This window comes from Chionomys nivalis, chromosome 2 (genome assembly GCF_950005125.1).
Source record: "Chionomys nivalis chromosome 2, mChiNiv1.1, whole genome shotgun sequence".
Lineage (NCBI taxonomy): Eukaryota > Metazoa > Chordata > Mammalia > Rodentia > Cricetidae > Chionomys > Chionomys nivalis.
Genome location: NC_080087.1, coordinates 136,001,105 through 136,020,519, shown reverse-complemented (window position 1 = coordinate 136,020,519; position 19,415 = coordinate 136,001,105). Strand labels below are relative to the sequence as shown.

The following is a 19,415-nucleotide window of genomic DNA, read 5'->3' as shown; positions in this document are numbered from 1 at the left end:
GAGTCCCACTTCTTTTTCTTTGTTTGTGATGTGTGGTGATATGGAAGTCTGGAGGCTAAAGGCTGATATCAGGTGTCTTCTTCGGTTGCCTTTCACCTTAGTTTCTGAGACCTGGTCTCTCACTAAGCTCAGAGGCTAGGCTGGCTGGCTAGTGCATGCCAGGAATCCACTGAGATTACAAATGCACAGTCCTCTGCCTGGCTTTTACTTAGGGGCTGGGGCTACCAACTCAGCTCTTCATGCTAACTAAGAAAGTACTACTGACAGGGCTGTCTGACCGTCTGGAAAAGCTGATGTAACCAGCATAGGCATATTTTAATTCCTCCTATGTGGAAACCCTTAAAAGGTCATTACTCCTTTTAATCTACTAGAATATTGCTTGGCAAAAAGTAGTTTGTAAGAGGTTTGTTAGGGACTCAACAGGCACGCATAGTTAGAACACTGACGGAGCTGACTTCAAAGATGCTTCAAGTTTCAATTTTAAAATGAGCAAGAAAGGGAGAATGAGCCATACCTCTAACAGCACTTCTTTGTTTCTGTCTGCCATCTCAACTCTTTCCTTTTTCCCAAGAAGGTAATTCTAAAAAAAGGAAAAGAAAAGAAGGGAGGGAGGGACAAAAGGAGAAAAAGAAATGAAAATTAAACTCATTCCACTATTCCCTTGGGAGTAAACACATACATCATTTGCGCTAGAAAAGTAGCCACTCCAAGTTTAGTTCTGCTAGTACGTATTTCATGAAGCTCCTTCCATGTAAGAATCATCATTAAAATGTTCCTCATCCACTACCATCTTGCCCAAAACACATTCTATGAAGTATTCCATAGACTGTTTCTTCCACATTCTGAGGTGGCAATATATGCAACAGCAAGTATTTCAGGATATTTAACTAGTTATATAAAAACACCCAAAAGCATTATAAAGTAGAATATGATCAGGAAAGATTTCTGGAGACATGCTAAACCAGCAGAGTTCTATTCTGGATCTAGCATGCTGTTCCAGATGATGATTAATATTCTGGCTTTTTAAGAGGAAGCCTCAAACTCTGCTATGACTATAACAGTTTTGCTTTTTAACTAAAATCTGAATTGTAATTATGAGTATAACTATTCTTTCAGTCTTCTACAAAAAGATCTCCTGACACTCCTTAACAGATACTCTTCATTAACCACCATAATTAAGTCTGGGGTAAAGTGACCACTTTTAACACTACTGCTACTGACCAACCACAGTCAAGTCTGCAGGTAAAGCCTTTAACACTACTGCTACTGACCAACCACAGTCAAGTCTGCAGGTAAAGCCTTTAACACTACTGCTACTGACCAACCACAGTCAAGTCTGCAGGTAAAGCCTTTAACACTACTGCTACTGACCAACCACAGTCAAGTCTGCAGGTAAAGCCTTTAACACTACTGCTACTGACCAACCACAGTCAAGTCTGCAGGTAAAGCCTTTAACACTACTGCTACTGACCAACCACAGTCAAGTCTGCAGGTAAAGCCTTTAACACTACTGCTACTGACCAACCACAGTCAAGTCTGCAGGTAAAAGCTTTAACACTACTGCTACTGACCAACCACAGTCAAGTCTGCAGGTAAAGCCTTTAACACTACTGCTACTGACCAACCACAGTCAAGTCTGCAGGTAAAAACTTTAACACTACTGCTACTGACCAACCACAGTCAAGTCTGCAGGTAAAGCCTTAACACTACTGCTACTGACCAACCACAGTCAAGTCTGCAGGTAAAGCCTTAACACTACTGCTACTGACCAACCACAGTCAAGTCTGCAGGTAAAACCTTAACACTACTGCTACTGACCAACCACAGTCAAGTCTGCAGGTAAAGCCTTAACACTACTGCTACTGACCAACCACAGTCAAGTCTGCAGGTAAAGCCTTTAACACTACTGCTACTGACCAACCACAGTCAAGTCTGCAGGTAAAGCCTTAACACTACTGCTACTGACCAACCACAGTCAAGTCTGCAGGTAAAGCCTTAACACTACTGCTACTGACCAACCACAGTCAAGTCTGCAGGTAAAAGCCTTAACACTACTGCTACTGACCAACCACAGTCAAGTCTGCAGGTAAAAGCTTTAACACTACTGCTACTGACCAACCACAGTCAAGTCTGCAGGTAAAGCCTTAACACTACTGCTACTGACCAACCACAGTCAAGTCTGCAGGTAAAGCCTTTAACACTACTGCTACTGACCAACCACAGTCAAGTCTGCAGGTAAAGCCTTAACACTACTGCTACTGACCAACCACAGTCAAGTCTGCAGGTAAAGCCTTTAACACTACTGCTACTGACCAACCACAGTCAAGTCTGCAGGTAAAGCCTTAACACTACTGCTACTGACCAACCACAGTCAAGTCTGCAGGTAAAAGCTTTAACACTACTGCTACTGACCAACCACAGTCAAGTCTGCAGGTAAAGCCTTTAACACTACTGCTACTGACCAACCACAGTCAAGTCTGCAGGTAAAAACTTTAACACTACTGCTACTGACCAACCACAGTCAAGTCTGCAGGTAAAAACTTTAACACTACTGCTACTGACCAACCACAGTCAAGTCTGCAGGTAAAGCCTTAACACTACTGCTACTGACCAACCACAGTCAAGTCTGCAGGTAAAGCCTTAACACTACTGCTACTGACCAACCACAGTCAAGTCTGCAAGTAAAGCCTTAACACTACTGCTACTGACCAACCACAGTCAAGTCTGCAGGTAAAGCCTTAACACTACTGCTACTGACCAACCACAGTCAAGTCTGCAGGTAAAGCCTTAACACTACTGCTACTGACCAACCACAGTCAAGTCTGCAGGTAAAGCCTTAACACTACTGCTACTGACCAACCACAGTCAAGTCTGCAGGTAAAGCCTTAACACTACTGCTACTGACCAACCACAGTCAAGTCTGCAGGTAAAGCCTTAACACTACTGCTACTGACCAACCACAGTCAAGTCTGCAGGTAAAGCCTTAACACTACTGCTACTGACCAACCACAGTCAAGTCTGCAGGTAAAACCTTAACACTACTGCTACTGACCAACCACAGTCAAGTCTGCAGGTAAAGCCTTAACACTACTGCTACTGACCAACCACAGTCAAGTCTGCAGGTAAAGCCTTAACACTACTGCTACTGACCAACCACAGTCAAGTCTGCAGGTAAAGCCTTAACACTACTGCTACTGACCAACCACAGTCAAGTCTGCAGGTAAAGCCTTAACACTACTGCTACTGACCAACCACAGTCAAGTCTGCAGGTAAAGCCTTAACACTACTGCTACTGACCAACCACAGTCAAGTCTGCAGGTAAAGCCTTTAACACTACTGCTACTGACCAACCACAGTCAAGTCTGCAGGTAAAGCCTTTAACACTACTGCTACTGACCAACCACAGTCAAGTCTGCAGGTAAAATCTTAACACTACTGCTACTGACCAACCACAGTCAAGTCTGCAGGTAAAGCCTTAACACTACTGCTACTGACCAACCACAGTCAAGTCTGCAGGTAAAAACTTTAACACTACTGCTACTGACCAACCACAGTCAAGTCTGCAGGTAAAGCCTTTAACACTACTGCTACTGACCAACCACAGTCAAGTCTGCAGGTAAAAACTTTAACACTACTGCTACTGACCAACCACAGTCAAGTCTGCAGGTAAAACCTTAACACTACTGCTACTGACCAACCACAGTCAAGTCTGCAGGTAAAGCCTTAACACTACTGCTACTGACCAACCACAGTCAAGTCTGCAGGTAAAGCCTTAACACTACTGCTACTGACCAACCACAGTCAAGTCTGCAGGTAAAAGCTTTAACACTACTGCTACTGACCAACCACAGTCAAGTCTGCAGGTAAAGCCTTAACACTACTGCTACTGACCAACCACAGTCAAGTCTGCAGGTAAAGCCTTAACACTACTGCTACTGACCAACCACAGTCAAGTCTGCAGGTAAAGCCTTAACACTACTGCTACTGACCAACCACAGTCAAGTCTGCAGGTAAAGCCTTAACACTACTGCTACTGACCAACCACAGTCAAGTCTGCAGGTAAAACCTTAACACTACTGCTACTGACCAACCACAGTCAAGTCTGCAGGTAAAGCCTTAACACTACTGCTACTGACCAACCACAGTCAAGTCTGCAGGTAAAGCCTTAACACTACTGCTACTGACCAACCACAGTCAAGTCTGCAGGTAAAGCCTTAACACTACTGCTACTGACCAACCACAGTCAAGTCTGCAGGTAAAGCCTTAACACTACTGCTACTGACCAACCACAGTCAAGTCTGCAGGTAAAGCCTTAACACTACTGCTACTGACCAACCACAGTCAAGTCTGCAGGTAAAGCCTTTAACACTACTGCTACTGACCAACCACAGTCAAGTCTGCAGGTAAAGCCTTTAACACTACTGCTACTGACCAACCACAGTCAATCTGCAGGTAAAATCTTAACACTACTGCTACTGACCAACCACAGTCAAGTCTGCAGGTAAAGCCTTAACACTACTGCTACTGACCAACCACAGTCAAGTCTGCAGGTAAAAACTTTAACACTACTGCTACTGACCAACCACAGTCAAGTCTGCAGGTAAAACCTTAACACTACTGCTACTGACCAACCACAGTCAAGTCTGCAGGTAAAGCCTTAACACTACTGCTACTGACCAACCACAGTCAAGTCTGCAGGTAAAGCCTTAACACTACTGCTACTGACCAACCACAGTCAAGTCTGCAGGTAAAGCCTTAACACTACTGCTACTGACCAACCACAGTCAAGTCTGCAGGTAAAGCCTTAACACTACTGCTCTTTTTTCACCACCGCTTTGTATCACAGAGTTCTTGCTTTTCTTGACCGACCGGGGAGGAAGTGGAGAAACAGGAGTGGGGCAGGGGAGAAGGGAAGGTAAAAAAGGTTAAGAATAAAGTCTGTCTGGAAATGGTAAATGAAGCACATTACTCCATCTGCTAATTTAAAACAGGCACAGGTGTGAATGCTAACCCAAACATTACACTGTCATAATAAAGATGACAAAAAAGGCTATTATGTAACCCATCAAAAGAAATCAAAGTAATCAGCTAGGTAAAAACCTCTGGCCTGCTTTGGGGAAATGAGAACCTCAAATGTTAATGAACTTCTGGGCTCAACTATCTCCGGATTTACAGAGGAGAAACCTAGTAACACCCTGCAACTATTTATATTTCTATCAAAGTTTACCCCATGTGGGACCCAACACCTGGCTCCCAAGTTACTTTTCAGTCATGACTGTTCCCACGGGGGTTTGCAGTTACAATGCCCAATCACGTGGCTTCCAGTCTTTTAACTCTACTGACTCAGCATTTACAAGTTAGTCAGTCTTACCTGTGGGTTTTTAAAAAGTGCATATTTTTCTATACGTTCCATAAATATAAGCTTGTTTTGGCTATCTCTTGTCCAATTAAGAAGATTTTCAACTAAGTTTTCATGGTCTTCAAAGATTCTCTCTGTTAAAAAATTAAATAACAGCTTTTTGTTAGTATTCATCAGACTTATATGAAAAGCAAGGTAAGTCATAGCAGAATCATGGAATGCTTAAAGGCTGATGATGGGCACTGCCTTCAACTGCTCTCCACCTTACATTTCCAAACAGTCCCTCCTGAACACGGAGCTCACTAGTTCAGTTCCGCTATCCTTCTTTCTCTATCTCCCCAGGACTGAACACATGTTTCTGTATGGATTTTTTTTAACGTGGATTCGGGGTGGTGGTGTGTGTGTCAGACTAAAGTCTGTGTATACACACACCCACGAAATAATACTGAACATATGTTAGAAGTATTCTTTCCGATTTGCTAATGTGCTTTGTTCTCCCTTAGAGTTAATGACTTCTGCACAAAACACTAGTAAATGTAACAGCACTGGGGCTGGGGAGACGGCTCAGCACTAAGAGCTTCTGCTGCTCTTGCAGAGGATCCAGGTTCAGTTCTCAGCACCAACGTTAGGCAGCTCACAACCACCTATAACTCCACTGCCAGAGGATCTGACACCCTCTTCTGGCTTCTCTGTGCACAAAATGCACACACATACACTCTGACATAAAATAAGTGAATGAAAAGTAAAAATCTTCAATAACAGTTTTTAGTAAATGCATTTATGTAGCTCTTATTTAAAAGAAAAAGCATTTTGTTATCATTAAGAAACTTTCCTTTAATCATTTTAAAATACAAAGTGAACTGGAATTCATCTTTTAGTCAAAGAACTCTCCAACTAAAAACTCACCAGGACAAACATTAAAAAGCCATACTTTAAAAAGATAAAGTGCCTGATAATTTTATAGAAAAAAATCAAAAATGTCTCAAAATGCTTCTATCAACATGAAGATTAAGGATTACAAAGATGCTAAGAAGCAATTAAAGCAGCAGGGTGACTAACCCATCTGTAACTCAGAAATGGTCTCCACCAGCGACCAGTCTAAACTGTGGCCACAGTGAGATTTGTCCGTCAGGTTATCCAGCACTTGTCTCACGGTTTGTCTCTCGTCCACCATCATGGTTTTAGAACTGTCATCAGACATGTGGACCCTGATCACCAACTGCAACAGGGAAAAAGGCAATTAAATGGTAACCTTAAAAGATGGTATTTTAGAAAAGTATTTTCCAGCATTAAATAGCATTCTGAGTCAAGTCTTTAAAAATGAATTAAGACATATTATGACTATGTTGACTTTATTATTAAAGGTAAAATCTGAATATCAAGAAACCTACCTACAGGTTTTTAATTTTAAGCCTTTAAAATATACAATTATTGTGCAAATCTTACTGATTTGTGTTTGTTTTAAAAGCAGTGCGCAGCCTTTATCTAACATCTGAGGGATAATGCGGTCAGATGCGCACCAGCAGCGGCCTGAGTCAGGCCTCAGACCTGCGCAGAGACAAAGGCTGTCACAGAACATCTCCACAGACCCTCGTGTGACAGACAACAGGAGGACACATTTCCACCTGTCCATAAACTAGAGGGACAGTATATATAAACAATAGAATTATTTATGAAACAAAACAAAACAGGAAAAATATCGTAAATATTTCAAACCTAGCAAAGAGCCACACATCACCTTTTTCACTTGAGCCTCTTTAATTTTTTCCAGGGCAACTCTAATCTTCTCAGCTTTCAGTTTTGCCGCTTGTTCCTCCTGCAAACACATAGCATTTCAGACAACTGCTGCCGAGAGGGTAAAGACACCAGAGGTTTCATCGTTAGAGGGGCTAGTACTGAATTTCATTCACAACATACTGCTGCCCATTTTGTTTTTGAAACGGCCCTGTTTACAAAATGAAGTAGACATATTGTAACAAGGGAGCACGGGTACAAGAGTACGATTAGATTTCATATTCTAGAGAAAAAAAATCCATGATGAAGTAAATTAAGTTCGATTCTGTCAACTAAGTTCAAGCACTAGGTTTGGGGAAATACGATATATATGCCGCTGCCTTCCTATTAGTTACACTCACACAGCTCTGAATTCAGACCCCTCCAGAGTTTAGGCAGGATTTTTACACAGTTTTGTCTTGTTACACTGAAAGATTTAGATCACTGTAAAATATATACAGCAAAACCAATCTACTTACTTACAATAGTATAAAACGCTTAACAAATAAGAAACATAGGTATTAACATTAATTCTCGATAATATGCTAATACAAACAAGAGGCTGCCTTATATTTTAAGTTTTACTGATTTGGAAAATCATGCCAATCATGTCAGTAAATTCTAATATTTTAACCCATCAATAAGATCTTTTTAAATGCTAAATATAACTTTACAAATAACCCAACTGTAAGTAATTCTACTCTAGAAAACAGTAAAAAATTATAAGGAACTAAAAAATAAAGCATTGTCCATTTTTCTAATAGCATGAAGTATTCTACACTAGTTAGTACTTACAGGTAACTTTCAGCAATAGGACACAATAAACAATATAGTTATAATTTCCAATTTAATAAGCCCACATAAGTAAACTTGTTTATAAAGAATTATTTTCTATTTCTAAGCTTTTGATTACGGTTACAAAACATTAAATATCTATATAACTGTCATCTTCTATAATCCTTTTATATGTCTTTCTTTAAAAAAACAAAAACAAAAGGAAAACCTAATTTTATCAGTCAAACTTCATCCTCTCTGGATTGTGCCCAAATCCCTCAATCCATAAAAATCATAAAAAGCTAATACTTCCAGGGTAAGAAAACCGAAAAACCAAAAAAGCTAAATCCATTTACTGACTATTTTTCTCTATCCACCAAAATTTTGATGGCTTTCTTCTCTTTCCATTTCCTACTCGGCTGCCTCTCCTTACAAGCTTAAGTTACTACTAGAGACGGGGGCGCGGGGACAGGCAGCAAGCTCATGCACAGAAATTGGATCCCTTTCAATGAATGGAGCCACTGAATTAACAGAGTGACTAAGGTCTGGGAATACTATCTGTAAACCCAATAGTCAAAGAACAAAGAACTTTATTTTAATAAAGAAGAGGATAATACTTAGTTCTTGTATTATTATAGATATATGCCTTTGACTAAAAGATTAAATAACTAGTCTTCTCCTTTATGCAAATAAATAGCATCATAAAACATGTAGATTACATTTTAATATAAGATTTTTTTTCTTTTGAAAAACAAGTTTAAGAAACTTAAGCCGTGTTATTAAACCTGTTTCCAGAATGGAAATGTTTCTAGAACTAAGAAACAAAATCATTAAGTAAACCTCCAAATATGCAATTTTGATGAATACATAAAAGTTCTATAATGAATTTGAAATACTTTAAACAATCATAAAACTGATGTCACAAAAAATCATTAGAAAGCATTCACCATTGCTTCATTGCTGTATTGGCATGAAAGACCACTAGAGACTAAGAAAATTAACCAATGTATTCATTTATAAATTTTATTCATGTCTCTGAAAAGTAAATTTGAAATTTATTGTGAAGAAACTGAATTGGAATCAATGCTTTGTATATTTGAAATACCAAAGTAAATTTCTAAAAATAAAATAGTTAAAAATAAACTTGCAGTTATATTTATTTTATATGTATAGATGTTTGGCCTCCATGTATGTGTGTGTGGTGTGTGTAATGTAGTCTATGTGTGCACTGCCTGTACAGATCAGAAGAGGACACTGGATTCCCTGGAACTGGAATTATAGATGGTTGTGGGCCACCATGTGGGCTGGGAATAGAACCTGGGTCTCAAGAAAACAGCAATTCTTAACCACTGAGTCATCTCTCCAGAAAATACATGTATGAAAAGAGGGCCAATAGTCCATCTTGTCATTTGGGAAGTGAAAGTTAATTTAAAAAAATACTATACATTTACTACCATGCCTCAAATCTAAACACCAACACCAAGTGCTAATGAGGATGTGGAGCATCAGAACTGAGTTCACTATCAGTGAGAACCCATTGGGTCAGCCACTTTGGAAGACAGTTTGGCTGATTCTCACAAAATTAGATGTACCACTGTCACATGGGCCAGTAATCATATTTCTAAGTATTCACTCAGATCAGCTGCAAGCTTTTATCTACAGAAAATCTTCACATGTTTATGTATGCTTTTTTTTTTTTTTTTTTTTTTTTTTTTTTTTTTTTTTTGGTTTTTTCGAGACAGGGTTTCTCTGTGGTTTTGGAGCCTGTCCTGGAACTAGCTCTTGTAGACCAGGCTGGTCTCGAACTCACAGAGATCCGCCTGCCTCTGCCTCCCGAGTGCTGGGATTAAAGGCGTGCGCCACCACCGCCCGGCTTTATGTATGCTTTATTCATAATTACCTGTACTTGGAAGCAACAAAGATGCCCTCTAACAAGTGAATAAATAAATTATGGTGCATTCTGACAATGAAATATTATTCAGCACTAAAAAGAAATGAGCTATCAAGCAACAAGAGGGCACAGAGGGACTGTAAACACATATTAATAAATAGAAGAATCCAACCTGTAAAAGTTACATACTATATAATTAATTATAACTGTACTGTTCTCTGTTCAGTTGTCAGGTTAAGATGGAAATGAGGTTATTAGCCAGACTATAGAGGCCTTTCAGGGCAGTAAAACTACTGCTTGTCATATTACAATAGATGATATATGTCAGAACCCAAAATTGTTCTAAGATGTCTAAAAAAGAATAAACAAAATTAATCACTGAACTTTATTAGTCACACTCCAACAACAGTATCTGCATGCTCCCATTTTATTTTAGTGTACTACTGTTTGTCAAACTCCATGACAGGTACAGCTTAATTAAACTCTTAGTTCCTTTTCCACACATTGGAAGTGTTGAACAATAAGAGAACTGGATAACCAATTCACGTTTATTTAGCCAATCACACTTCTCACATATCAATAAGGAGACTGCAAAACAGGTAAAGCTTTCCTAAAAAAAAAAAAAAAAAAAAAAACAAATTCACCTTTTCTTTTAGCTACAGAAACTGGTCGATATAATTAATTTCCTTTTAAAAGTTGTTTTCGGGGCCTTGCATATAAAAAGCAAGTAACTATCACTGGGCTATATCTCTGGTCCTTATAAATTGGTCTATGTAAATAATATCACACTTAAGAGCTAGCTGTTTTAATTTCAAAACAAACCGTGAGTTTTAGTTTATTCTTGTCATGTTTATTACAAGGATCTTTTTAGAAACTTTTTGAACAAACAGAACTTGTTACAGTGGGATTTGAACAATGTTACTGGAACAAACTAAATAAAAACAAATAGCATGACCCCACATTTCCTCTGAACCCCATGCTCTTCCTCTGTGAGTTGTTAAATCATACTGTATTTTTTTTAACCATAGCAATTGTGGAAAAAGGAAACCATCCTTTTTTTTTTCTTTCTTTTCTTTCTTTCTTTCTTTCTTTCTTTCTTTCTTTCTTTCTTTCTTTCTTCTTTTTTTGGTTTTTTGAGATAGGCTGAAGCTTCGGTGTCTGTCCTGGCACTCACTCCGTAGACCAGGCTGGCCTCAAACTCACAGAGATCCTCCTGCCTCTGCCTCCTGAGTGCTGAGATTAAAGGTGTGTGCCACCACTGCCTGGCTTAAAGGAAATCATGTTATATTCTCCGAAAGAGACAGATCAGTATAATACCTGGAAGACTTACAGTGGTTTGTTTATGAAGGCAGTGCTAGCCTGTGTTTCCTAATGCAAAGGAGAAAGCTTCCTCCATGTGTTTTCTGCTGACCAGGTCAGATTTTCAGTCTTCTGCCCCAATTTTTCTGACTAGTCCTTTCTTCACATTGTCACACATAGTAAGGGATACTTCACTCATACAAAAACAACTTTCTCTATTTCTCTTAAAAGAGCAAGAGACAACTCATTTTCTATTGAAAAACTACTGTGTAAATCAATAGCCATCAAATGTCAAGCCTCTAGCACAAAAACTGGGTAAAGATCTTATGATTAAATGGAAATCAATGCTGGGCTACAAAGTGTACCATTCTCTGGGGTGTGAATATCAGAATATCAGTACTTAGAGAGTCACAGTTGTGTAGGGAGGGACAGTGAATGACTTCAACTGAGAAATAACACTTTACAGGTTCAGAACAAACAATGAAATCAAGGGGCTAAATAGTAGTTTACAATTTCTCTGGAAGACTGTGACAATTAAAAAGGTAACAAATTAATTCAAAGAGAACTTGAAGTGATAATCTAATATTCACTGCAGTGTTTCTCTGAAGAATCACGGAATTATACTAAACTGTCATCAAGAGAACTTACATTAATTATCTAAAACTTGCTGAACCAAAAGTTATGTTGTATATGATATCTAATTTAAATTCAAAAATACAAAGCTTGTATGATTATTATAGCCACTGTACCAAATAAGACTTATAAAGATTACTGTCTTAAGATCATACACATATTTATTAATTGTTTAACCATATATTAATTATATGATAATCTCAGTTTCTACTGTCCTCAACAGTTTAAAGCCTTAGCTTTTGGAGTATCAACAAATAAAACTGCTTGTTAAAGACACACTGTAAAAGCATTTTAGCTTCTGAATTTCTGAAGCAGAGAAAACAATGGTTACTGCTAGCATGGTTTTCTTACACTCTTGACAGACTCTGGAGGCTGGGTACTGGAGTACTAGGCTTTATGGTACAAAGCCCGATTATTCCATAGGTTGGTGCGTCAGCAGTATACATACTCGGGGCTGAAAGTAAACACCAATGGAGGGTATATAAAAGGCTCAGGATTCAATACCCAGCACCATAAAAAGAAGGCCGCATAGTTCACAAGAGCCGGATGCTGACAGAGGGCACCGACAACAGTCAGAGTAAGGCGCGTCTGAGCTCACTCTGGGTTGCTGAGGGTCACACACCGCCTCTTCCATGGCGCGATTCCAAGCCCAGTATTAAGTGTTTGGATTCTACACTACTGAACCACATTCTTGCTCAGATTTCTTACTGTACAACAAGCAGGGTACTAAGCCTGCGTATACAGTGGTGTACTAAGCTGCGTATACAGCGGTGTACTAAGCCTGCGTATACAACTGTAGGCAGAAGCCTTTCGTATTTTAGTCTGTAGGGCTGTTTCCTTGCCAGATGGGGATGTGAAGTTACTAATACTTTTAAACTTAAAATTACCAAGTAAAATTCTTTCTGTGGGAAGAACTTGTTTACTGCCCATGTTTTCCAGGACCAGAGACATCGGCACATAAAAGGCATCAATCAACACTAGTTGAATGGATGGCGCTACTTTTCCCCAGTAGCTCCCACTGCATTTATAGAAATATTAACGTCCTAGCAGGCCTTGATCATCTCGTTCTTGTTTGTGCTTTTCAACACAAAGCAAAACACTTGTAACTCCACTTTATTATGGTCTTTTCAACAATACAGACTATAGCTTCTCAGGTATGACAAACCCTTGTTTTCTCAGCCTACGTATATGGATCATGCCTTCCTTTTCATCTGTTAGGCTTTAGCTTCAATGTCATCCTCTAAAGGGGCTTTTTCTGGCCTCACCATCAGTGAAATAGACTGTTTATCTTCTCCTCAGGATTCTCTACTCCTTGTTTCCTTCATAGCACTTAATATAATTTAGGGATTTTTGCGTGTTTGCATATATACATATGTGTGTATGTATTTGTATTAATGTTCTCTCTCTCCCAATTCAGGATCTCCTATAGTCCCAGCTGACCTCAAATTTATTGTATAGCTGAGGACAACCCTGAACTCTTGATGCACTTGCCTTTATCTTCCAAGTGCTAAGATTACAGGTGTGCACCATAAGGCCTGGAAACTTTATGCTTTATCTTCATAATAGACCTTAAGAGTAAGGACTATGTTCATTTTATAGTGTTGTATACTAACTAGTACTTCATAGTACAAAGGTCAATTGAGAGGACTAGACAAACAGGCAAGAGAAGTGGTAAAATGTTAAACTCAATCTGGGAATGGTCTAAGAAAAAACTGGAGACAAAGCTGGAGACAACTCTAATGGTTGGAGAAGTGCCGAGGGATTATTATAGTGGGGGCAATGGAAATAGAACAGATGGGTAAAGTTTGAGAATTACAACATGCTCATTTTGGATTTGAGATACTAAGTGAGAAGTATAGTGACAGGTGATCAGAATGCTCACCCTGTATCACTACGAGAGTGGTAGTAAATTGTGGGGCTCCAGAGAGAAGATGGATGATTTTCTGCAGGATTTAAATGTTAGTAAGTAAGACGCTGATATCCAGGAAGCCCTAACAGCTATCAACTATCTGGAAATGACATAGAGACAGTGCACAGGGCAAGATCTAGCACTCTCTTCCCCTAAGCCATGAGGGTAGACTCGGGCTAGAAAGTACATGGACAAAACCTGCTTAGATTTCTTCACTGCTCTGATTCTGGATTTGTTTTAGAAAAGAAGTTTGGGGGAAAGAAATGGTCTCACTACTTATTCTGTCAAAAAGCCTTTTTCTTTGAGCTGCTTCTTAGAGGAATTTTGACTTTAGTCAGTTACCTTCTCTCCAAGTTTATGCTATGAATAAATGAAAGGGAAAAAAACTCTCAGATATAATAACATATATAGTAGTTTCTACATGTTCTTCAGAAACTAGAAGTCTGGTAGTCTTGAACTTAATGTTGTACTATTTAAATAACGATAAAGAAAACTCATTCAGCTCCCTGATTACTGTTACCTAGTTAATAATGAGAATTAATAAAAGACTTAAGTTGTAAAATAGTATCCCAGTAAAATCGAACAAACTGAATCAAACTGAGGGTAGAGAATTGAGAAATTCAAATTGTGATCTTCTCTTCCAGTAAGACTAAGTTAATATAAATCAAAATTCTGTCTATGTAAGTAAATGTTGTAATTAAACCAGAGGTAATAATGTAAGTAAGAACTGTTAAAGCTTGCAAAAGAAACTCATAGCATAAAACAATTAATAGCAAAAGTTAAAGCAATGTTTTCAGGCTTCGAAATGCAGTAGAAAATTAAACTAGAGGAAGCACAACATATTTGGAAGAATACTGGGCACCTGTAGAAGTTAGAAACAAGTGGAAATTACTGAGCATATTTTTGGCTCTGATTATTAATAGTCATTTGATTAGGAAGACAATAACTTTTAGCAAGAGAAAAAGCAACCTGTACTAAAGACAGTGGTGCTACTAATAATAGATACAAGAATGCAATCCCAACAAGAGATCGTATTCTGTCTACAAGGCAGGGAATAGTTACATGCACATGGGAAACAGCGACATCACCTTGGTCAGCAAATGAGAAGGTTTTCCTGCAATGTTTCTCAGAAGAAGGGAGGTTTCCCTGTCCAGATAGGAGTGCTTAAGCAGGAAGAGAGAGAAAACAAAAAAGGCAAAGAGAAGTCAGTGGAGGCTTTATGTGTCTTAAAATAAAACAGAGCAAGTCTTGACTCTATAATTAATCACATATCTATTTTTGTAAACTAAGTGAAATATGTCCATTTAGAAAAAAGTTATTTTAAAAAAACCAAACCATCACTGTCAACAACAGAAAGGAGAAAGAGGTAAAGGCCTGTCTGTGCCCACGGATGTGTTCCAGGTGAATGGCTGATTTCTGGCTCTGTGTAACACATGCAAAGATCACAGAGCCAGTCTTGTTTACAAGCAGTGGTCAAGAGTGCTGTGCACAGAGCACTAATAAAACCATGCCAAAGGCTGACGTCTATAACTCTTCCTATTAATAATCTGTAAAAGATTTACAGAGATTTAAACAGTATACTGTGTTTAGAACACGAATATTTAAAAAGCTGGCAACCATTTCTCATCAATTCAATGATAGCCAGACCAAGAGGAAAAACACCCACATGTATTTTGCCTGCTATTTTGTTTTCACTGAAATTTTATTAACCCATTCATTACAAGACAGTGTTACACAGTGAAGAACTTTCACAGAAAATGAACACTGAATTCCCCTTGAACTAATTTAAACTTATTCAATTAATATATTGTTCCCAGCAATGATACAAATAACAAGGTCCTTAACTGCCATTTATTTATACCTTCTAAGTAACTTTTTTAAAAAAAGATTAATTTTATTTATTTATACTCCCTGTAGTATCAGTCAGTCACATGCATTCCTTCTAACTCCTGGCTTTCAGAAGGAAGAAGGAACGAGCCTTCTCAGCGGAGAAAGATACAAAGGCAGTGAAAAAAGGTGTATGTGCAGTTAACAGTCACATCTAGTAAACAAAACATACTTTGGCTAGTGAGATGGTCCAGTACTTGCTGCAGAAGCCTGATAACCTGAATTTGATTCCAGAATTCATGTAAAAGTGGAAGGGAAGAACCAACTTCACAAAATTGTCCTCTGCACTCCATATGCACACTGTGACAAGCATGTACATACAAACACATTAAAATAAAAACTAAAGTTCCGGTGATGGTGGCGCACACCTTTAATCCCAGCACATGAGAGGTACAGGCAGATCTCTGTGAATTCTAAGCCAGCCTGAATTCCAGAACAGCCACCTAAGTAAGTAGATAGATAGATAGATAGATAGATAGATAGATAGATAGATAGATAGATAGATAGATAGATAGATAGATTAGATTAGATAGATAGAGAAACTAAGGTCTGTATGTTTTCGTTTATGCGCTCTCTCTCTCTCTCTCTCTCTCTCTCTCTCTCTCTCTCTCTCTCTCTCTCTCTCTCTCTCTCTCATCTTTCAGATTCTAATGTCAAGCCTGGTGTCAAGGCAGGCACTGTCAGTCACTTACTAGTTGCTTCCCACACTGTCTGGTCTGTACCTCTTATCAACCCTGCAATGTCTACTGACAACCACAATGAGGTGTGTTAGGTGGCATGGGAAGGAGGAGGGGAGTACCTATGCCAAAACCAGGGGCGTAGGAAAATATTCTGGAAAAAATGTACAGTCTTGAAGGATGAGAAGGAGGCTAAAAAAGATGGAGTAGAAGAAATAAAAAACCAAGCACATATTCAGTGGTTCTCAGGGCACCTCAAAAAATGACGACGGTGTTTTGGCCACTGGGTTAATAGTTTAATATTGAGAAGAAAGTCCAAAGTGCCAGATATCCTAAAGCATGACACAACAATCCCTAAGAGAACACAACCCATCCCACAAGACATTTATGTCCTTCCATGGAAAATCATATAGATGAAAAACCTTGTATATTTTATATACAAACACAAAGTAATTTTGTATGACATTAATTTTCAATGAATTCTGGAATATCTTGTCTTATGAAACAGGCTGAGGAAATTCTATGCTTATTATGTTTAATATCAAATATAATGAGTTTGATTAACTTTCATACATATAAATACGGTACTTTGCTTATACTCACCTTCTCTCTTAACCATGCTGTCCCTACCCCTCCATGGATTCTTTTAAAATTTATTTTTATAAAACTGTTTATAATGATGTGAAACCATTACTAATGAAACCCTAGCTTCAATTAAGAGCTGCTAGTATCACAACAGGCAATGTTGGCTATACCAAGATGTGAAATTCATCTGAACAAAACTAAGAACAAATGCTATATTAGTAAAAATATGAAACATGGGTATTTCATTGAGCTTCATTAGTATACACTGTTGAAAAATATTTCATATTATTTTAAGTATACAATGAGAAATATATGTTTTGTAAAATGAAATATCAAAAATAATTTCTCACTAACTCATCTCATTTAATCACTATAACTATAGCAAGAAACTTATCTCAAGAGCCAGATAAGATGGGGAATGCTCAGAAAGGACCAAGAGGTGAGTGACCAGTCACCCAGCGGGACATCCCACCCCCAAGGCTCCATAGTGGGGAAAAACCCTGGGTTGGGTCCCTCTCCCAACTGCCTCAGCTTCTATAGCCAGCCAGCAGGAGTTTCCTGCAGTTAGGCTGCCCCAATACCTACCCCCTCATCCATCGGGCCCCTACAAATTACAAGCTCCATCCCACCACCAAACTCACTTATCTTCCTGCAACCTCAGTAGAACTCTGAAACAGGGCTTGCTGAAATACTCAAGAGGACCAAGAGGTCCCTGCAGGACACAGCATTCTCTAGGCCCTCCATAGTGGGGCAAAACCCTGGGCCCCTCCCCAACCTGCATCCTCTTCTCTAGGTACCCAGCAGGAGAGTTTCCTGCTGAGAGGACCAAGAGAGCAAACCAGGAAAGAAGACCAAGAGAGCAGGCTAACAGAGATCTCAGTGGCTCCCTGAGACACAGACTTTGGCAGTACAGAGCAGACCAAGAACAATTCCCAAAAACGCAGACAGCCACTGCAAGGATTGGACCAAGATGCAAAGACAGTGCTGGCATCAACTGAAGGAAGAGATGGGTAGGCGCCAATGCAAGAATTCATCCAACAACCTAAAAAGCAACATAGTAACTAACAACAGAACCCAGTGGTCACACAACAGAAAGACTTGACCATCCTAACCCAGAAGAAGCAGAAAATGATTTTAAACTTATCTTTATGAAGATGATGGAAACTTTTAAAGAGGAAATAAAAAACTCTCTTAAAGAAATAGAGGTAAAGACAAACAAAAAATTGGAAGAAATTAATAAATCACTCAAAGAAAACCAAGAAAAAACAATCAAACAGGTGAAGCAAACAGTTCAAGACTTGAAGACTGAAATAGAGGAAATAAAAAACTCATAAACTGAGGGAATTCTGTATATGGAAAATCTGGGAAAAACAACAGGAACTACAAAGGCAAGTATAACCAACAGAATACAAAAGATGATGTTGAAGATACTATAAAGGAAATCAATTCATTGGTCAAAGAAAACATTAAAACCAACAAATTCTTAACTCAAACATCCAGGGAATCTGGGACACCATGAAAAGACCAAACCTAAGAATAATAGGTATAGAAGAAAGAAAAGCACTCCAGCTCAAAGGCACAGAAAATATATTCAACAAAATCACAGAAGAAAACTTTCCCAACCTAAAGAAGGACATCCCTATGAAGGTACAAAAAGCTTACAGAACACCAAATAGACTGGATCAAAAAAAAAAAAATGAGAACTGCAAAGGAAAAAAGTCAAGTAACATATAAAGGTAAAAATATCAGAATTACACCCAACTTCTCAATGGAAACCATGAAAGTCAGAAAGGGCAGATGTACTGCACACACTAAGAGATCATGGATATAAGCCCAGACTACTATACCCAGTAAAGTTTTCAATCACCATCAATGGAAAAAACAAGAAAGTTCATGACAAAACCAGATTTAAACAGTATGTATCAACAAGCCCAGTGCTACATAAAGTACTAGAAGGAAACCCTAACCCAAGGAAACTAACTGCACCCACAAAACACAGGCAACAGATAACCTCTCAGCAGCAAAACCCAAAGAAGGGAAACACACAACCACTACCACCAAAAAATAACAGGAATTAACAACCACTAGTCATTAATATCTCTTAATATCAACAGATTCAATTCACCTATAAAAAGACACAGGCTAAAAGAATGGATACAAAAACAGGATCCAGCCTTCTGCTGTATACAAGAAACACACCTCAACCTCAAAGAGAGACATTATTACCTCAGAGTAAAGGGTTGGGAAAAGGTTTACCAATCAAATGGACCTAAGAAACAAGCGGGTATATCTATCTTTAATATCTAACAAAATAGATTTCAAACTAAAATCAATCAGAAAAGATGGAGAAGAACACTTTATACTCATAACAGGAACAATCCATCAAGATGAAGTCTCAATCCTGAAAATCTATGTCCCTAATACAAGAGCATCCACATATGTAAAAGAAACATTACTAAAGCTTAAATTGCACACCAAACCCTACACACTAATCACAGGAGACTTCTACACTCCATTCTAGTCAATGGACAGGTCAACAAGACAGAAATAAGAGAACTAACAGATGTCATGACTCAAATTTACTTAACAGACATCTCTACAGAACATTCCTCCCAAACACAAAAGAAT

At 38.6% G+C, this 19,415-nt stretch overlaps 1 protein-coding gene across 8 annotated transcripts in view; it reads right to left on the bottom strand.

The window, feature by feature from the left end:
- The window catches only part of Raph1 (Ras association (RalGDS/AF-6) and pleckstrin homology domains 1), a 98,190-nt gene that overhangs the window by 25,863 nt on the left and 52,912 nt on the right, over nt 1–19,415 (bottom strand). For 7 of the 8 annotated variants that reach the window (XR_009055980.1, XR_009055981.1, XM_057754732.1 and 4 more), the window contains exons 5-9: nt 14,727–14,801; nt 7,098–7,175; nt 6,419–6,578; nt 5,372–5,493; nt 515–580 (exon numbers count right to left, since the gene is read on the bottom strand). Coding sequence is in view for 6 of the 8 variants with exons in the window: in XM_057754732.1 (XP_057610715.1) it covers nt 515–580; nt 5,372–5,493; nt 6,419–6,578; nt 7,098–7,175; nt 14,727–14,801 (501 nt within the window). In the remaining 2 variants the exon portion in view is untranslated. The remainder of the gene's footprint in view (nt 1–514; nt 581–5,371; nt 5,494–6,418; nt 6,579–7,097; nt 7,176–14,726; nt 14,802–19,415) is intronic. The other variant, XM_057754711.1, reaches the window with a different exon arrangement.